The sequence below is a fragment of the Dermochelys coriacea genome, chromosome 7, assembly GCF_009764565.3.
Source record: "Dermochelys coriacea isolate rDerCor1 chromosome 7, rDerCor1.pri.v4, whole genome shotgun sequence".
Taxonomy (NCBI): domain Eukaryota; kingdom Metazoa; phylum Chordata; order Testudines; family Dermochelyidae; genus Dermochelys; species Dermochelys coriacea.
In genome coordinates this window covers 106,400,055-106,419,308 of record NC_050074.1, presented here as the reverse complement: position 1 = coordinate 106,419,308, position 19,254 = coordinate 106,400,055, and the positions used below count along the sequence as shown (strand labels likewise).

General features: G+C 43.6%; 1 protein-coding gene across 2 annotated transcripts in view; it reads right to left on the bottom strand.

The window, feature by feature from the left end:
* The window catches only part of CPXM2 (carboxypeptidase X, M14 family member 2), a 105,385-nt gene extending 93,266 nt beyond the window's left edge, over positions 1-12,119 (bottom strand). Inside the window, exons 1-2 of one of the 2 annotated variants that reach the window (XM_038411664.2) lie at positions 11,559-12,119; positions 1,727-1,828 (exon numbers count right to left, since the gene is read on the bottom strand). In XM_038411664.2, coding sequence (XP_038267592.1) covers positions 1,727-1,828; positions 11,559-11,886 — 430 coding nt within the window. In that variant the 5' untranslated portion in view covers positions 11,887-12,119. Of the gene's footprint in view, positions 1-1,726; positions 1,829-11,207; positions 11,273-11,558 lie in introns of those variants that run through there. The other variant, XM_043518931.1, reaches the window with a different exon arrangement.
* Between the last annotated feature and the right edge of the window lie 7,135 nt (positions 12,120-19,254).

Sequence of the window (19,254 nt, the reverse complement as noted above, 5' to 3'; positions counted from 1 at the left end):
TAAAAATTCACCCATTTACAAAACCATCCAAATGATTTCAGCTCCTTTAATCTAAAATTTGTGAGAATTTCAACTGTAGTATTTTTTGTAGCGGGGTTCTTCTTCTGGAGAATCAGAGAAATATTAACAGGTTTCAGAGTAGCAGCCGTGTTAGTCTGTATTCGCAACAAGAAAAGGAGTACTTGTGGCACCTTAGAGACTAACAAATTTATTTGAGCATAAGCTTTCTTGAGCTACAGCTCACTTCATCAGATGCATTCAGTGGAAAATACAGTGTGGAGATTCCTCCCCCCCCCCCCCGCTCTCCTGCTGGTAATTGCTCACATTACCTTATCACTCTCGTTACAGTGTGTATGGTAACACCCATTGTTTCATGTTCTCTATGTATATAAATCTCCCTACTGTATTTTCCACGGAATGCATCCGATGAAGTGAGCTGTAGCTCATGAAAGCTTATGCTCAGATAAATTTGTTAGTCTCTAAGGTGCCACAAGTACTCCTTTTCTTTTTTAGAGAAATATTAAGTTGATCTTGGCCAAACAACATTGTTGGCAGCCACACACTGCAGATAATTCACAAACAGCCTATAGGGTGACATATGTTCACATAAAACATTTGTTGGACAATTCACATTAATGAAAATCAAAATGTTTAATTTAGTTTTTTCCCATTATGATTTAATCAATCAGCAACTATTCACTAGGAATGCAATATTTTCCATCTCCATGAATGAGAAGCTACTGAATAGACATACTGAGAGAGAAATTTAGGTTCATACACCTACATGTGAAAATATTTTAAAAATTGAAAGAAAACAAAACCTGCAACTTTTTAAAAACACCTTAGGACTCTGAGAGGCAGGAGCAGAGATCAGATGCATGTTACTCCCAGTGCTGGTCTAAATCTCCATGCTAGTAATAGAAGTTTATAGTATGCCTATGCTGTAAATTCCCATAAATATAAGGAAGGCTGGATTTCCTCAAGATATTATAAAGCCTTTCTCTGCTAGATCATTGATTCAATTCCACCTGAGGTCTGTAATAATTGCAAATCATGACAGTCTGCTGGAGTTTGCTAGCTTTCATGAAATCAACTGGAATATCAGTTCAGGTCACAGTGGACAAACATCCATAATACAGAAACCACACTCACAATTAGCATTTGGCTGTTCCAGTCTTACATACGTTGAGGTGAGACCTCCAGATCAGATTTAAGGCATATTGGTATGTCAGAATGGGAAATATTTCACGGTTGCTGTTCTGGAAAGACAGTTCTTAATCTAGCACCATTCTTAAAGCATCAAACTCTTAGTTTTAAATGAAAATATACCTTGTTCTTTTATAAATTATAAAAGTATCTTGGGCTTCATTCTCATTTACACTAAGGTGCCTTTAAACATCACTCCAAAGAGGGATACTTACTGTAAGGGCCTTTTTACTGTTGGAATGGTGTTAAAAGAGATCTTAATGGAAATGAGAATTAGGCTCCTTACCTTAAATTGTAGCTCACTTCATCCCACACTAACACGGTGTGGTTCCTTGTCCCCATCTTTTGGCGCACGCTGTGCTAACAGGGTATTTCAGCGTGCCATTTCATAACCAGCGCAGCATCTAGATATTTCACAGCAATATCTTCAATATCGTTTGTAATTTAATTTAAATGTGACTGGAGAGAGTAACAGCTAAACCAAGAATTCCAAAAGGTACTTTAGAAACTCTACACGTACTTTCTCTGATGACTTCATAGCCCTTTTGACTTTCATAGCCATCATCTGGCATCTTCTCATTCCCTTTCTTGTTTTTCTCACCTTTCTTGTTGCCATTTTTAGCTGTAGGATGAAAAGAAAAACAGGTTTTACTTTTTGTCAAGTGTATTTAACAATGGCTAACTACACAATGAATAAAACAGTTTGCTTCTGTATGATGGCATTCCAATCCTTCCAATGCAGCAGATGTTTAGAATATCCTGTTATTCTTTTCCCAGGTATGAGAACTATAGAAATATGGGTGCAAGGAATCAGAAGTGTCCTTTTGTTTGCTGCAGTACGAAGGAACCAGATATGCATTTCTTTCTTGTACAAATGAAATTCATTTTTTAATGTCTACACATGCTCCAGTGACATTTATTGGTCAATCCTCCTCATCATTTGATCAAACATATAAGGGCCCCATCCAACACCTACTGAAGTAAACAGAAAGACTTCCCTGGACTTTAATGGAGTTGGATCAGACCTTAAAAGGGGTGAGTATATTTAATCTGCAGTGATCCAACATCTTCACAGATCACCAATATTCTATCCTAAGGCAAGAATGCTCCCAAAGTTGGTGAGCACAAAAGCAGCATTGTTCTGCACCCATATTCTGATTTGGTGCAGTGTCCTCCATGCACAACCCTTCTCATCTCCATGCAGTTTATTCCTGCCAGGAGAATGAATAGTATGTTTGGTTGGGTTTGCATAGAGGTAATTTGTAAATCAGGAGACAGGTTGACTATGACCATCTGCAGAGAACATTCAACAATCCCATCCCAATAGAAAAGAAGCCTGAAAACACTGTACAAATCTTTATGGCATATCCCCTCTTAATTGTTTTTAAATATAAACCCACTCTGTTAGGCTTTTGATATTAGTGCAGTACTCCAGATTGTCCAAGAGTGGTTCTATGGAGAGAATAAAGGGGCAAATGTAGTGCTCTATTTCTCATCTGGCTTTGTGCCACTACAATGATTAATTATCTTTCTGTCCACGTGTATCTGAGCTGGCCAAATGCTCCAAAGAGCTCTCCACCTGAATTTTAAAATGAACTCATGTCAGCCACGCGTGGACTCCTTTTATGTCTACTTTCCATGAACGTCCAGAAAGTGAAATGTTAAGCTCTCACATTCACATATTCATACCAGGAATGATATAGATTATATGGCAATAGATGCTGCTTCACACAACAGGGAGACACTGCTCACCAGGGCCTTTGCATGGGACATTAAAATGAGCCAGATAAGTATCTGATGCACCCTTTGAATACAGGACAGCACACGCACAAGCAGCTCCTCTGTGTGAATATGATGAGAGAAAAATCAAATTTAAACTTTGCACTTGACAACAAATCTTTCAGTAGCCTAATTATCACAAGGACGACGTGTCAGGCACCACTTGGGGCTTCAGATGGATGGGAAGGTGAAGTCTCAAAAACTTACCTAACGTTTCCTGAGAGTTTACTGAATGATACCAGCTTTGTGAACTAACTAAAACAGCAATTCTGCAGCCTATGAAGAAGCAACAAATTATATAGTCATTTTTACTTTAAATGTCTGGACTGATAAATTGTTAATCAAAGGAAATTTTCCATGATTTCATTGCGGTCTAATTTTTGGTTATTTTCTCAATATCCAGGGAGTTGCCTATGTCCATTTCACAAGCAAGAAGGAGCAAACAGTCCAATCAGCCTTCAGGAAGTGAGCGGCAAGTGGTGGAATGTATTTAAGGAGACAGAAAGAGAGGTGTGGGTCCCACAGCTGTGTTTGCAGGATTGGAGCCATGAGATGTGTTTATGTGAGATTGGGGTGAAGGTGGTTGGGGATGACTAGAATCAGGGGCTGGCATAGAGTCTGTGGGGGACCAGGAATTGGAGTTCGGGGGGGGGGGGGTATTTGGAGGAGGGCAGAGTGGGATTGGAGGGTTTCGGGGGAGGAGATCCTGGCAAATGGAGGAGATTGGGGTAGATGCTCCTGGAGGAGAGATAAAGGGCTAGAATTGGGTGGGTCAAGGGCGGGGCAGGGGGAATGGGCCTTACCAGATCTGATCATGAGTCACAAAGTTGAATTGTTGGATGGGGTTGTTGTTTTTCTGATCCATGCCCCCACGCTGCGCTAGCACCCTGTGGTGGCCAGTCTGGTCCTTTCAATCTGGCCAGATGCTTGGTACTGAGCCAGCCTGGTGCCAGTCTGGGCCTCCTCAGATGTTGTTAGGCAACAGCAGCAGAGCTTGGACTCTTGAGCGGGCTGCACAGTTAAAAAAAAGGTCTGGCAGTGGTAATGCCATTCCCCCCGCCCCCGCCCTCCAATCCCCAGAACCAGCATCCCCAGAACCAGCTCCGAGTCCTCAGCATCCCCTCTGCCCCCCCAGGCAGAATGCACAGAGACCTAGTGGCAGCACCACCCTAGCCAGCTGGCACCAGTAGCAGCCTGAGCTCCTCCACCACTGTTCTCCACCCACCAGCTTGGCACTGCACTGCCTCTGAGGCTGCAGCCGCAGTTGAATTCCCAGCTGGAGGACAAAATTTTACCGAATGTGTTGGCAGTGAGTGGGGGCTTCATCCCGCTCTGCCCCTGCCCTCCTTGTGGCATCCCTGCCTGCGTATCCCACAAAGGAAAAAGACTTCACTACAGGCGCAGCTTCCTCCAGGCCACAGGGGTGCCCCGCCCCCACCCATCCACCCACTTCCCCCAAGCCTTCATGCCCACCCCACCTCTTCCCGCCCCTGCTCTACTCCCACCCCTCCTCTTCCCACGCAGTTCCACCCCCTCCTCCAAGTGTGCCCCATCCCTGCTCCTTTCCCTTCCCCCCAGCACCTGCTGCATGCTACAGAACAGCTGATCTCAGCGGGCAGATGCATTGGGAGGGAGGGGGAGGAGTTGATTGGCGGGGCTGCTGGGAAGCACTGGGAGGGGGGCACTGACTGCCAGTGGGTGCTAAGCACCCACTAATTTTTTATGTGGGTGTTCCAATCCTGGCACACCCACGGAGTCAGCACAGATGTTCTTCACTTTTTATACAAATCACCTAATGCAGCTTATATCTTCCTCCCTCACCATAAATGGCTACCTCTCCCTGAGAGAATCAAAGCTCACATGGCTTCTTGAAGTCCTCCTCTCAAGCCTTAGAGTTACACTCATCCAATCAGAGAACAGAAACAATAGCATGCGATTTATCTGACCAATCACAACTAAAAAGATCAGGTTGAATTTTTAATCTGGGCTACTGGATATTGCTGCCAAACTGTTCAAATTCAGTCCATCATGCATGCAAATCCTCTCTTATTTCCTTCCAAAAAGTAGTACGTTGAAATAATTAATAAACTGGAGCAAATCATAATCCACCTACCAGCATGCCAGAAGCAGATTCAGTCTCATGCTTATCTCTCTCCAGTCTATTAAATGAAATCTTAATTTTTTTAAAAGGCCCTTTTCTCACCTCAGATCAGGTTTGGATATAGAGCTGTTATCCAAGGTAGTGTGCTAAAACGGGTCGAGTCCTTTCTGAAGGAACACACCCAACAGCTGGCTGAAGCTGAATACAAGCAAGACAGTGGTGATGCTGGTGGGCAGAGGGAAGCATTTGGAGGAGTTTGCAGCTGCAGCACATTCTTCTTTGGTCGAAGGTACTCATCCACATTTGGTCAATTCAGTTCATGATCTAGGAATACTCTTGGATTCCTCACTGATGCTAAATTCTCACAAAGCAACATCTGTGCGTAATGCTTTCTATCATCTCTTGTTGGCTAGGAGACTGTCCCGTCCTGGCAGATGATGGCCTGACCTCAGTTATTCATGCCTTCAACACTTCTTGGCTGGACTACAGCACTGCAGTGTACCTGGGCATGAAGCCTTCAGCACCTAGGAAACTCCAATTGGTACAGAACTCTGCAGAGAATCTCCTCAGCAACACAGGCTACTGCAAGAACTTCAGACTTGTTCTCTACTCTCTACACTGATTTCCCATAGAATTTCAAATCAAGTTCAAGGTCTCAGTACTTATACTTGTCCCAGGCCATAGAGTGCCTTGAACATATCTAAAAAACCAAATGAAACTCTGAATTGATTGAAGACTGTGATCAATAACTACACCCCTCTGGCACAAAGGAAGGTAAATAAAGGTAAAGCTTGTCTGTGCAGGAGTCAAAACTCTCTTTGGGGCTCATCTGAGACTTTGGAATAAATTCCCCCAGGAACTAAAGTCCATCACAAACCGCATCACCTTTCTATTCAAGTGCAAGACATGCTTTTTTGACTTGCCTCCCCTAACACACACATAGTAATGTGAATATTTATTTAAAAAACTACCAAAACAAGACACTCCACTACACATTTGTGCCCCTGGGGAGAGGGTGAGAGAAGAACAAATGAGAGTTATGTAGTCATGTTGCTTAATGCAGTACTGGAAGATGCTCAGATATTACAGCCACGAATGTGGTGTAGGCACAGATATAGAATAGAATCCACTGAAGCCAATAAGACTAGTTGATTTCAGTGGGCTTTGGATCAGGTCATAAATAAGCAAGAATGGATTAGAAAATACAAATCCACTTGTGATGGGATCTGTCAATCCAACCTTTTACTTTCCAAGGATTACATGGTACCGTTGAATTTATAAGAGTCGTAAGGGAGGCAAAGGGCAGGATGAGACTGATGTATTGTTATGCAACTCAAGTGCTCGCAAATGCTGCTTTAATAAAAAATAAATCCACAGCATGATCCTGGGTTTGCCCACCTAAAGTCAATGGGAGACTTGCCCATTGACTTGAATGGAAATGAACTTGTACTTATATTAATACTTCACAATGTAAAACAGCTGCATGCAAGTCATCATCAGTAATTAGCTTAAATTAATCAAGTACATGTCATATGCAATTTGCTGTAGCCTTTACACAGTTATGATTTCAGTCCAACTTTAATTCAAAGTTAGCACTGATCACTACCAGCTGCCCAGCCACAGGGCAGATCACACGTTCCCATTCCTCTGCCTTCCTTCATTCCAGCCAAGATCCAGTCTATTGTTTGCTACAACATATAATTAATCCAACATGCCCCTGCTTCCACTAAGCTTCACAAAAAAGGAGCGTTTTGTTTCCTGTATGTCCATTGATTTAATCTCTATTCAATGAAAAGTGTTTGTTTATATATGTAAAAATATAAATACATACATACTCACACCTCTACACCTATTTACAGTTAGATTCATAATTATTAGTTAAGCACCAATCAGTCATGAGCTCAGCATGATCTGTACCTTTATAAGGCCAATTTTTCAAAATTGGGTGTGCAATTCTAGGCACCTACATTTATACTTTGGCACTTAAGTGGCTTGATTTTCAGCAGTGCTGAAAACTAACAGCTTTAATTTATTTTAATGGTACTAATCCATGTAGCACTGTACTGGATGGTGTTTTAGATTTAACCTACATAATTGCTGGATCACGCTAAGTGCCTTGGATAGTTATTTTGTGTAGATTACAGAAAAGCTGCTAGTGCCATCTATAGTTAAGGTTCTTCAACACTTCTCCGTATAAGATCCCTTTTTTCAGTTGCTTATAACTTTGCCAGTCCTTAGGCATTCAGGTTGAGCTTCAACATGTTGGGTATCTGCCTTAGGCTGAATTAATTTGGGTAGTTTCAGTTGAAATGTTTCAGACATTCCAGAGCATGAGTAAGAGGAAAATGTGTGTTTCCCCATGTAAAAAAAAAAAAAAAAAAATCTTATGACAATTTATTTAAGATGTTCTAGAGCCTCCATGCTTTGGAGCAGGGACTTGAAATTTGTCAGAGAGTCACGTGGGTGTCGGGGATGTGCCCTTTGCTGTCACCCTGAAAAAAAATGCCCAAATATGGCTATGCTAGAAGTCTTTGAAAAATTTCAAAAAGAAAAGGAGTACTTGTGGCACCTTAGAAACTAACAAATTTATTTGAGCATAAGCTTTCATGAGCTACAGCTCACTTCATCGGATGCATTCGGTGGAAAATACAGTGGGGAGATTTATATATACACACAGAGAACATGAAACAATAGGTTTTATCATACACACTGTAAGGAGAGTGATCACTTAAGATGAGCCATCACCAGCGGGGGGGGGGGGGAGGAGGAAAACCTTTCATGGTGACAAGCAAGGTGGGCCATTTCCAGCAGTTAACAAGAATCTCTTGTGTGATCCACTTTCTGGACACTACGGTGCTAATAAGCGATGGTCACATAAAGTATGTATGTGTGTATGATAAAACCCATTGTTTCATGTTCTCTGTGTGTGTGTGTATATAAATCTCCCCACTGTATTTTCCACCGAATGCATCTGATGAAGTGAGTTGTAGCTCACGAAAGCTTATGCTCAAATAAATTTGTTAGTCTCTAAGGTGCCTCAAGTACTCCTTTTCTTTTTGCGAATACAGACTAACACGGCTGCTACTCTGAAACCTGAAAAATTTCAATTCACACATGCTCAGCAGAGACTTCTTAGAGGTTGGCAGCTCAATTTCTCCGCACTGAACATGGTCCAGTCCAGGGCTGAAAGAGCTGAGCAGGACTTTCCCTGTAATTGCTTCAGGCTGTGTGGCACCAATCATCAGAACCAAGGAAATTGTCCGTCATGCTCTCAGTGCCCAGGTAGCGAGGAGAAGGAAGCCATCTGACTGAAATGCAGAAGGAACAGGAGCTGGATATGGGAGGAAGTGGGTAGGGTTGGGACAAGGAATCTGGAGGTGGAAGACTGGGAACCAGGGAGGTAAGAATGAGTGATGGAGACTGGAAGAGGAAGCCTGAGAGGAGAGGAGATTGGGAACAACTGGGACTAGCATGAGGATACCGAGACTGGGAGCTTGTGGGGGCAGAGAGACTGGGACTTAGTCACGGAGCTGAGACTGACTGGTCAAGGAGAGAGAAACTGGAATGAGGAGACTGAGATTGGCTAGGTGAGGGGATGGGAACTGGGAGGAGCCAGGGATGAGGGGGTAGACACTAGGATGAGAAACTGGAGGGAGGAACAAGAATGGCACAAGGACAGCATGGAGGGGACAAGGGCACCAACATTTCCAAGTCTCACCATTCCTCTGCTGGCAACAAATGTGTGTGGAATGTGTCTCATATCCCCCTCTAATACTGGTCCACATAGAGGATGACCACCTAATACTGCTGCCAGTTACTCCCTTAGTTCAAGTGGCAGAAGTCTGTGTGGTAGATCTAAAGGCTCCAGCCCATCTGATGAATCATGTGGGTGTCAATGCAATGCCATAGCATGGAATTTCTGTTTTTACAGCTTTCTTTTTTAAAAATCCTAGGAAATTACAAAGAAAAACTATATTAAAAGAACATTAAAGTTGGGATACCAAGTGTTCAAAAGTTAGGAAGCGCCCCCTTGTGGCATGAGGTCGCTCTGAGGCCCCCTTCCATCAATCTCACCCCTCTTCAGGGCTCCTCAACTAAACTCAAAACAGATCACCCTTGCAGGCCCTTCCACAGGGCTTTATTTATTTTCTAAAACAAACAAAAATGAAAACATTAAGCAGTTATCTTTCTGACCTTAGTCTCTGCCCTTAAGGCTGCTGCCAGGCCTCCTGTCTCTGGCAGACCCTGCCATTCCTTCCTTTCTCTGCAGTTTTTTCAGCTTCCTCAGACCCTCTGCCCCCCTTCCTTGTATTCTTTATCAGCTGATCCCCATTCAGATGTGACTCCTTAGTAACTGGGATTGGATGGGCCCAGGCCTCTGGCCCTTAAAGGGACAAGCCACCCTGTTACAGCCATTAATTCAGTCCCCTTGTGAATATGCATTACGAGAGTTTTTAATTACATGATCACATACTATTTTTTTCCCACAGGACCCCTATCTTATTAACCTCACAGGAGAGACCTGTCCTGGGAATGAATCAGTGTGGTGTAAAGGGGGTTGCTGTCTGTAGGACTCTGTCCTTGTTTGTTGCAGAAGTTGGAAAGTGTGTGAATGAGGAAGAAGATTGCAGGAAGAGAAGAGAATCAAATGCTATCCTTGCCTCTGCCACAGAGCTCCTGAGTGATGCTGGGCTTTCTGGAGTATGTTACTGTGCTGCTAGGAAAGTTGGGGGAAAGCCAGCAGGGAGCTTGGAGGCAGTATGGAGCTACAGAGTCTCCATGGAGATGGCTCAGGGCTTGGTAGATCACCTGAGCTCTAGATCTTGGAGAATCAACTGATTTAGTGTTATGAGCTGCCTATCACTTCCTCACCAAACTTCACCAAGGGAAGACTTTTCAGTAAATTCTACAAGTGCAAGCATGCAAAGTTTCTAGACACCCATTTGGATCAAAGGGGATAATGTGGCTGTACATATGTGGGGCTTCTTACATACCTGCTGGAGTCTGGAGAGCTGTGAACTGAACCCTGTACACAAACAGGGGCCACTGCACCTCGGGGGAACCCTCATGACTCCCGCCCCCCACAGAAAATGGGAGGAAAGACAGTGCATGCACTACCAGATAAGCTGAATCAGCACATCCCAGAGATACCCCGCCAGTGCCATCTGCTTTTGAACCTTCTGTCTAGCTGCTGATCCCCAGTGGAGCACCAGGTTATAAGTTTCTTGTACCACAGCTACCCTCACCCAGGCAGACTCTCTGCCACTAGGGTCCTCTGCCCTGGGCTGTACCTGCAGCTAAGATCTGCTGGCCCTCTAACAATTTTCAACACTGCAGAAATGGTAAATTTGGGGCATAACTTATAAAAAGCTGTTTTCAATTTTTTTCTTGATCAGAAAGTAACTAAGTGTAAAACCGGTAAAAATCAAACTGCAACCCTTAATTTAATATCACCTATATGCAATTGGGAAGAGTTAATGCCACTCTGAAAACCTTATCTCTCCAATTTGCTGTGATGTGGGTGTCTTTAATTTGAAAATGTTGTGCCATATCCCATAGTATTTAAGGATACAAAATTCCTACTGAAGCCAATGGGAGTTTTGCCTGAGTGAGGGCTTTGGCCCTTAATTTTATAAGACTGTTGCTTACTTCGTGAAATAATTTAGATTTCGAATTTCCTCCAAAGAAATTAAACAAGACAAATGCAATCAGAGAATGCCTGTAGAATAAATTGCCCAGCCACCTTAGTGTAACTGTGTCGAAATAGAAACCACTCTACTGTGCTTACTGACCAGAGTTTTGGGAATTATAGTAATATGTAGGTTTCCAATAGCTTGTCTTCTTTCAGCCGAAGAAATTACATGTAATAACTGAAGTGATAGATGATATGGCTGCCTTTTCATTTATTTATGAAATTATGTATTAGTACCTCCTAATAATTAAAATTAATCCCCCTAGTAACTGATCTCTCTTAAGGAAATTCCCTGTTTACATTTCTTCCATGGGAGGGCTTTAAGTGAAATCTGACAGTGATTCACCTGTTCAAAGGTGAAGAACATTTAGAGTTAAAATGACCCGGGGTACAATAAGAAATCACCATAAGACAGACAAACAGTTTTACCATGGAGTGAGTCTCTCTTCATTTGATTGCAAAAATGGAGTTTCAACAACAAGCCAAATGTGAAATATGATAAGAAGGGAAGTTCATGCACCACCTGGAATCTCATTTGATTAATGAAATGCAGGGTTTTTGAAAGCTCTTAATGTGGCAGGTGAGAGGGAAAGGGTAAAAGTGCACGTGAGATTTCCAAAGAGCTGAAAAGCTTGGTGTTAGAAGTTAGTATGTGTCATCATCACCAGCGCATTTATTATTATTACTATCAGTATTAGAGTATTAATTTATGTTAAAAGTCAGAGTCAGTGTGAGACTCAGCAGAGCTCTTAAAGTTTGCAGGAAGAGGTGGAAAGTTACCTGGTGGAATCTCTAGAATGGATTTTTCTTTTTTGTTGCCTTTCTTCTGTTTTAACTCTTTCTTGCCAGGTCTGAACCTTGGGGACTCCTCTGCTTCTGCAACGGGGGCTGTTTCTTCCTGTCCAGGTTGCTCTGTGAAAGGGGAAAATTCCTCATCGGGACCTGGATAGGAATAATAATGATCCCTGTTTATAATCTCCTGCAGGTAATAATCCTGTTCCTCCACAGGCAAAGCCTGGGATAAATCCCCAAGCAGTGCTAACCCAAAGGCACAGAGAGCAAGACAGAGTTGAGACGAACAGGAGCCTTTCTTGCTAAGGGGAATCATTTTTTTAAAGCAGCACAAAAGCTCCACTATGAGTCCCAGATCCTTATTCAGCAGGAAAAACTGCAAGCCTTGGTCACTGGTGAATTCCAGGACTTGTGGAGGGATAAAGAGTCCGGTCTGTGATAAGTGCTTCTGCTTAGACTAGTTTGCAAAAGTTGCAAGTAGTGCAGTGAGAGAGAGAGAGAGAGAGGGCTGAGGAGGGAGGGAGGCAGGAGCCCGAGGTGCATGTGATCATAGGACTCACCAGCCAGACACATATACAAACACACAGGGGGAAGAGAGAGAGAGAGCTCTGCTCTGCCAGCACTTGGCAGGTGTGACTCTCCAGAACACTCTGTCTTGCTTTCTTTCTTGCTTTCTCTTTCCCTCTCTTTCTTTCCCTTCAAAAACAAGGGTTACAAGACACAGTTGTCAGCTCAATGGCTTGGCTTGCGTAACGCTTCTGCGAGGTGGTGTTGGCAGCAATGGGGGCCAGATTCAATATCTAGGGGTTCCTCTTAACAATGACAAACAGACCTGGTTCGAGCCCCTACCCAGTAATCTGGGAAAACTAAACACTACCCCTGGGCACATCTAAGAGGCAATATTTCCCCACTTGCAAGCCCCGAGTCTGCGTATAACAAAAGAAAAGTTTTATTAAAAGGAAGAAGGAACCCAGAATTAATTTGGGAAAATACTGAAACAAATTATTCAAAAGAATGTAAACCATAAACAAACACCCTCTCCACAGTATATGGGGCAGTGGCTTTTGCCTCGGTTTCCCACCTTGCAGTGTGAAAGTCTGATGGACGAATGTCCCTTTAACATGCCACTCCCCTTTCCCTCCACTGTACCCCACTCTCTGTTGCCTGAGGTCAGCCAAGTCCTGGAACTCAAGGGTGCATTCACGTCAGATCACCTCCCACCCTGAAAGGAGGAAGGGAGGAACATGGAGCAATGCCTCTGCTGCTCTCAGTAATCACTGCCTCTACTTGCCAGTGTTCCACCACTCCCCACCGCCATTCTGCTGCTGCTCGCTGTTCCTCTGCCCCCGTCGGCCACTCTCTGCTATGTCTGCGGCTGGTTGCCGCTGCTCCCGCCCTTATATCTCTCACTGCTTGCTGCCGCCTCTGTAATGCCATGAGCTGAGGCTCCACCACTTAGTCCGGTTCTTAATGAGCTCAGCTCTGAGTGATTTCGCTGGGCAACAGGGAACCTCGCTGCTAATGCAGTCTCTGCGTTCTCTTTCACTGCAGCGCTGTCCCCACACCTGACGCCAGGTCTAAGGCCCATCTGTGATTTGAGCTCCAGGAATCAGTGAACAGAACCAAGGACTCTCAACTGAGTTTGATCTGTTCTGTATTTAAACATTGGAGAGGGGAGAGTCAAATGGTGTCAAGGACTTATTAAACAGAGACCTTCCCATCCCCCTCACTTTCACTTGGATTTGGCACTGCTCCCCCCTATTTAGCAAGTGAGGTTAATTTTACAGTGAGCCTTCAATCAGAACATGATCAGTACAGTTCTGCTGCTCTTTATGTACACAATAAGGATAACAACATTTAATCACCCTGCATTCAATATTATAGTGAATTTTAACCCAAAGCAGCCAAAATTGAACACTTTGGCAAAGCAGCTCTTCCTACTACAGGTCCCGAGGAAGAGATCTGTTAGCTTGAAAGCTTGTCTCTCTCACCAACTTCCAATAAGGTGGGAGAGGTAATATCTTTTGTCTCTAATATCCTGGGTCTGACACAGCTACACCATCACTCTATGCAAATATACACACTGCTCCTGTTTCAGAGTAGCAGCCGTGTTAGTCTGTATTCGCAAAAAGAAAAGGAGTACTTGTGGCACCTTAGAGACTAACAAATTTATTAGAGCATAAGCTTTCGTGAGCTACAGCTCACTTCATCAGATGCATTTGGTGGAAAAAACAGAGGAGAGATTTATATACACACACACAGAGAACATGAAACAATGGGTTTATCATACACACTGTAAGGAGAGTGATCACTTAAGATAAGCCATCACCAACAGCAGGGGGGGGAAGGAGGAAAACCTTTCATGGTGACAAGCAGGAAGGCTAATTCCAGCAGTTAACAAGAATATCAGAAAAGGAGTACTTGTGGCACCTTAGAGACTAACAAATTTATTAGAGCATAAGCTTTCGTGCGCTACAGCTCACTTCATCGGATGCATGAAAGCTTATGCTCTAATAAATTTGTTAGTCTCTAAGGTGCCACAAGTACTCCTTTTCTTTTTGCGAATACAGACTAACACGGCTGCTACTCTGAAACCTGTGATTATGCAAGAATATCAGAGGAACAGTGGGGGGTGGGGTGGGGGGGAGAAATACCATGGGGAAATAGTTTTACTTTGTGTAATGACTCATCCATTCCCAGTCTCTATTCAAGCCTAAGTTAATTGTATCCAGTTTGCAAATTAATTCCAATTCAGCAGTCTCTCGTTGGAGTCTGTTTTTGAAGCTTTTTTGTTGAAGTATAGCCACTCTTAGGTCTGTGATCGAGTGACCAGAGAGATTGAAGTGTTCTCCAACTGGTTTTTGAATGTTATAATTCTTGACGTCTGATTTGTGTCCATTCATTCTTTTACGTAGAGACTGTCCAGTTTGGCCAATGTACATGGCAGAGGGGCATTGCTGGCACATGATGGCATATATCACATTGGTAGATGCGCAGGTGAACGAGCCTCTGATAGTGTGGCTGATGTGATTAGGCCCTATGATGGTATCCCCTGAATAGATATGTGGACAGAGTTGGCAACGGGCTTTGTTGCAAGGATAGGTTCCTGGGTTAGTGGTTCTGTTGTGTGGTGTGTGGTTGCTGGTGAGTATTTGCTTCAGATTGGGGGGCTGTCTGTAAGCAAGGACTGGTCTGTCTCCCAAGATCTGAGAGAGCGATGGCTCGTCCTTCAGGATAGGTTGTAGATCCTTGATGATGCGTTTGAGAGGTTTTAGTTGGGGGCTGAAGGTGATGGCTAGTGGCGTTCTGTTGTTTTCTTTGTTGGGCCTGTCCTGTAGTAGGTGACTTCTGGGTACTCTTCTGGCTCTGTCAATCTGTTTCTTCACTTCAGCAGGTGGGTATTGTAGTTGTAGGAATGCATGATAGAGATCTTGTAGGTGTTTGTCTCTGTCTGAGGGGTTGGAGCAAATGCGGTTATATCGTAGCGCTTGGCTGTAGACAATGGATCGAGTGGTATGATCTGGATGAAAGCTAGAGGCATGTAGGTAGGAATAGCGGTCAGTAGGTTTCCGATATAGGGTGGTGTTTATGTGACCATCGCTTATTAGCACCGTAGTGTCCAGGAAGTGGATCTCTTGTGTGGACTGGTCCAGGCTGAGGTTGATGGTGGGATGGAAATTGTTGAAATCATGGTGGAATTCCTCAAGAGCTTCTTTTCCATGGGTCCAGATGATGAAGATGTCATCAATGTAGCGCAAGTAGAGTAGGGGCATTAGGGGACGAGAGCTGAGGAAGCGTTGTTCTAAGTCAGCCATAAAAATGTTGGCATACTGTGGGGCCATGCGGGTACCCATCGCAGTGCCGCTGATTTGAAGGTATACATTGTCACCAAATGTGAAATAGTTATGGGTCAGGACAAAGTCACAAAGTTCTGCCACCAGGTTAGCCGTGACAGTATCGGGGATACTGTTCCTGACGGCTTGTAGACCATCTTTGTGTGGAATGTTGGTGTAGAGGGCTTCTACATCCATAGTGGCTAGGATGGTGTTTTTAGGAAGATCACCAATGGACTGTAGTTTCCTCAGGAAATCGGTGGTGTCTCGAAGATAGCTGGGAGTGCTGGTAACGAAGGGCCTGAGGAGGGAGTCTACATAGCCAGACAATCCTGCTGTCAGGGTGCCAATGCCTGAGATGATGGGACGTCCAGGATTTCCAGGTTTATGGATCTTGGGTAGCAGATAGAATACCCCAGGTCGGGGCTCCAGGGGTGTGTCTGTGCGGATTTGTTCTTGTGCTTTTTCAGGGATTTTCTTGAGCAAATGCTGTAGTTTCTTTTGGTAACTCTCAGTGGGATCAGAGGGTAATGGCTTGTAGAAAGTGGTGTTGGAGAGCTGCCTAGTAGCCTCTTGTTCATACTCCGACCTATTCATGATGACGACAGCACCTCCTTTGTCAGCCTTTTTGATTATGATGTCAGAGTTGTTTCTGAGGCTGTGGATGGCACTGTGTTCTGCATGGCTGAGGTTATGGGGTAAGCGATGCTGCTTTTCCACAATTTCCTAAAAACACCATCCTAGCCACTATGGATGTAGAAGCCCTCTACACCAACATTCCACACAAAGATGGACTACAAGCCGTCAGGAACAGTATCCCCGATACTGTCACGGCTAACCTGGTGGCAGAACTTTGTGACTTTGTCCTGACCCATAACTATTTCACATTTGGTGACAATGTATACCTTCAAATCAGCGGCACTGCGATGGGTACCCGCATGGCCCCACAGTATGCCAACATTTTTATGGCTGACTTAGAACAACGCTTCCTCAGCTCTCGTTCCCTAATGCCCCTACTCTACTTGCGCTACATTGATGACATCTTCATCATCTGGACCCATGGAAAAGAAGCTCTTGAGGAATTCCACCATGATTTCAACAATTTCCATCCCACCATCAACCTCAGCCTGGACCAGTCCACACAAGAGATCCACTTCCTGGACACTACGGTGCTAATAAGCGATGGTCACATAAACACCACCCTATATCGGAAACCTACTGACCGCTATTCCTACCTACATGCCTCTAGCTTTCATCCAGATCATACCACTCGATCCATTGTCTACAGCCAAGCGCTACAATATAACCGCATTTGCCCCAACCCCTCAGACAGAGACAAACACCTACAAGATCTCTATCATGCATTCCTACAACTACAATACCCACCTGCTGAAGTGAAGAAACAGATTGACAGAGCCAGAAGAGTACCCAGAAGTCACCTACTACAGGACAGGCCCAACAAAGAAAACAACAGAACGCCACTAGCCATCACCTTCAGCCCCCAACTAAAACCTCTCAAACGCATCATCAAGGATCTACAACCTATCCTGAAGGACGAGCCATAGCTCTCTCAGATCTTGGGAGACAGACCAGTCCTTGCTTACAGACAGCCCCCCAATCTGAAGCAAATACTCACCAGCAACCACACACCACACAACAGAACCACTAACCCAGGAACCTATCCTTGCAACAAAGCCCGTTGCCAACTCTGTCCACATATCTATTCAGGGGATACCGTCATAGGGCCTAATCACATCAGCCACACTATCAGAGGCTCGTTCACCTGCGCATCTACCAATGTGATATATGCCATCATGTGCCAGCAATGCCCCTCTGCCATGTACATTGGCCAAACTGGACAGTCTCTACGTAAAAGAATGAATGGACACAAATCAGACGTCAAGAATTATAACATTCAAAAACCAGTTGGAGAACACTTCAATCTCTCTGGTCACTCGATCACAGACCTAAGAGTGGCTATACTTCAACAAAAAAGCTTCAAAAACAGACTCCAACGAGAGACTGCTGAATTGGAATTAATTTGCAAACTGGATACAATTAACTTAGGCTTGAATAGAGACTGGGAATGGATGAGTCATTACACAAAGTAAAACTATTTCCCCATGGTATTTCTCCCCCCCCACCCCACCCCCCACTGTTCCTCTGATATTCTTGTTAACTGCTGGAATTAGCCTACCTGCTTGTCACCATGAAAGGTTTTCCTCCTTCCCCCCCCTGCTGTTGGTGATGGCTTATCTTAAGTGATCACTCTCCTTACAGTGTGTATGATAAACCCATTGTTTCATGTTCTCTGTGTGTGTGTATATAAATCTCTCCTCTGTTTTTTCCACCAAATGCATCCGATGAAGTGAGCTGTAGCTCACGAAAGCTTATGCTCTAATAAATTTGTTAGTCTCTAAGGTGCCACAAGTACTCCTTTTCTTTTTACACTGCTCCTGAAGTCTCTTCCCTCAGGTCATCAGTAGATGGCAGGGGAGAGCTCACTCAGGCCCCGATTTACACTTGCAAGTTGCAGTGTCTCCATTTATTGGACAAAAAGTAAAATTGACAACAAGCATTTGCCTCCCAGTCACTGTATAAATGTATGTCTCCTCCTTGAGAGAGAGACTATGTGTTATGCACCTAGATCAAAGAAAAATTACTGTTTCTGTTGTTTGATTATAAAGTACAATTAACATTGTTTTATATGAAGGAGTGCACAAAGGAAAATGTGTCTGCATGATCTTCTTTTGTCCTAAGGCATTTTATTTGGTTGCATGGGGTGGATAAAAAACAGGTATTGATGGCGATCTGTACTTTCCTTCACATTTTCTTAATTTTGTGCACTTTGTGCAAACCTACACTGGAGTTTTACATAGCAACACAAAGGCAAGAAAGTGAAAGATTTGCAGAAGGAGAGTTGTTAGAGATAATCTTAAGTAAGGAAAGTAAATCTATAGTCCCGCTGCCCCACTTCTGCTCCTTCCCCATCCTGGCCCAGCCTTGTCCCCAGTTCTCCCATAGACCACAGCTCTCAGGGGGTCCCCATGCAATGCAGGAGGTGTGTAACCCTTCACAGGTCACTCAAATCTTGGTACAAACATAACTCAATTGTAGGTCTTCTGCACAATGTTGTTGTGGATTAAAGCAAAACTTCACATCTCAGCACTCATAAACGTTTATATGTTTGCTTTCCAGATCTATCCACTGGGACTTAAGTGGATCCTTACACTTTTTATTCACTACTTTAAACTTAATCATCACCCTAGTTTTCTTATTCTTCTCCCTCAGCAATTTCTTACCAGCTGTGATCCTCACTTTTGCTGCACATAGAGTTCGAGCTGGTAGGAAATTATCCCCCCCCCCGCAAAAAAGTCAACAGAAATGAAACAAAAATAATTTTCATTCAAATTTCTATTTGAAATTTTTTATGTTTTCAGAGGAAAATAAAGTCTGAACACCAATTGTTTTCATCCAAAAAATGTGGCTTTTAGTTGCCAAAACCCAAAAGTTTTTTAGGTTTGAGTTTCCATGTGTTTAATTGAAATATAAATTGAAAGCAATTGAAATTGCTTCATTTCACTGAAAAGGCATTGTCCATCAAATAAAAGTTTTGATGCAAAAAAATTTAACCAGCTCTGCACAGGATGTATATTTTTTAACCAATCTGTTTGTCCCTAAAGCCAGGGTGATAAGAGGGCAGGTTGTGGGAGCTAAAATCCCTGTACTTGGAGGGTTTGAAAATGGAAATTTACATAGTAATTCCTGATTATCCTTTTTAATAACACCTTTTGTATCCAAAGGATGATCAACATCTCGATATCCTTACTCCTGACTGATTTCACAGATGT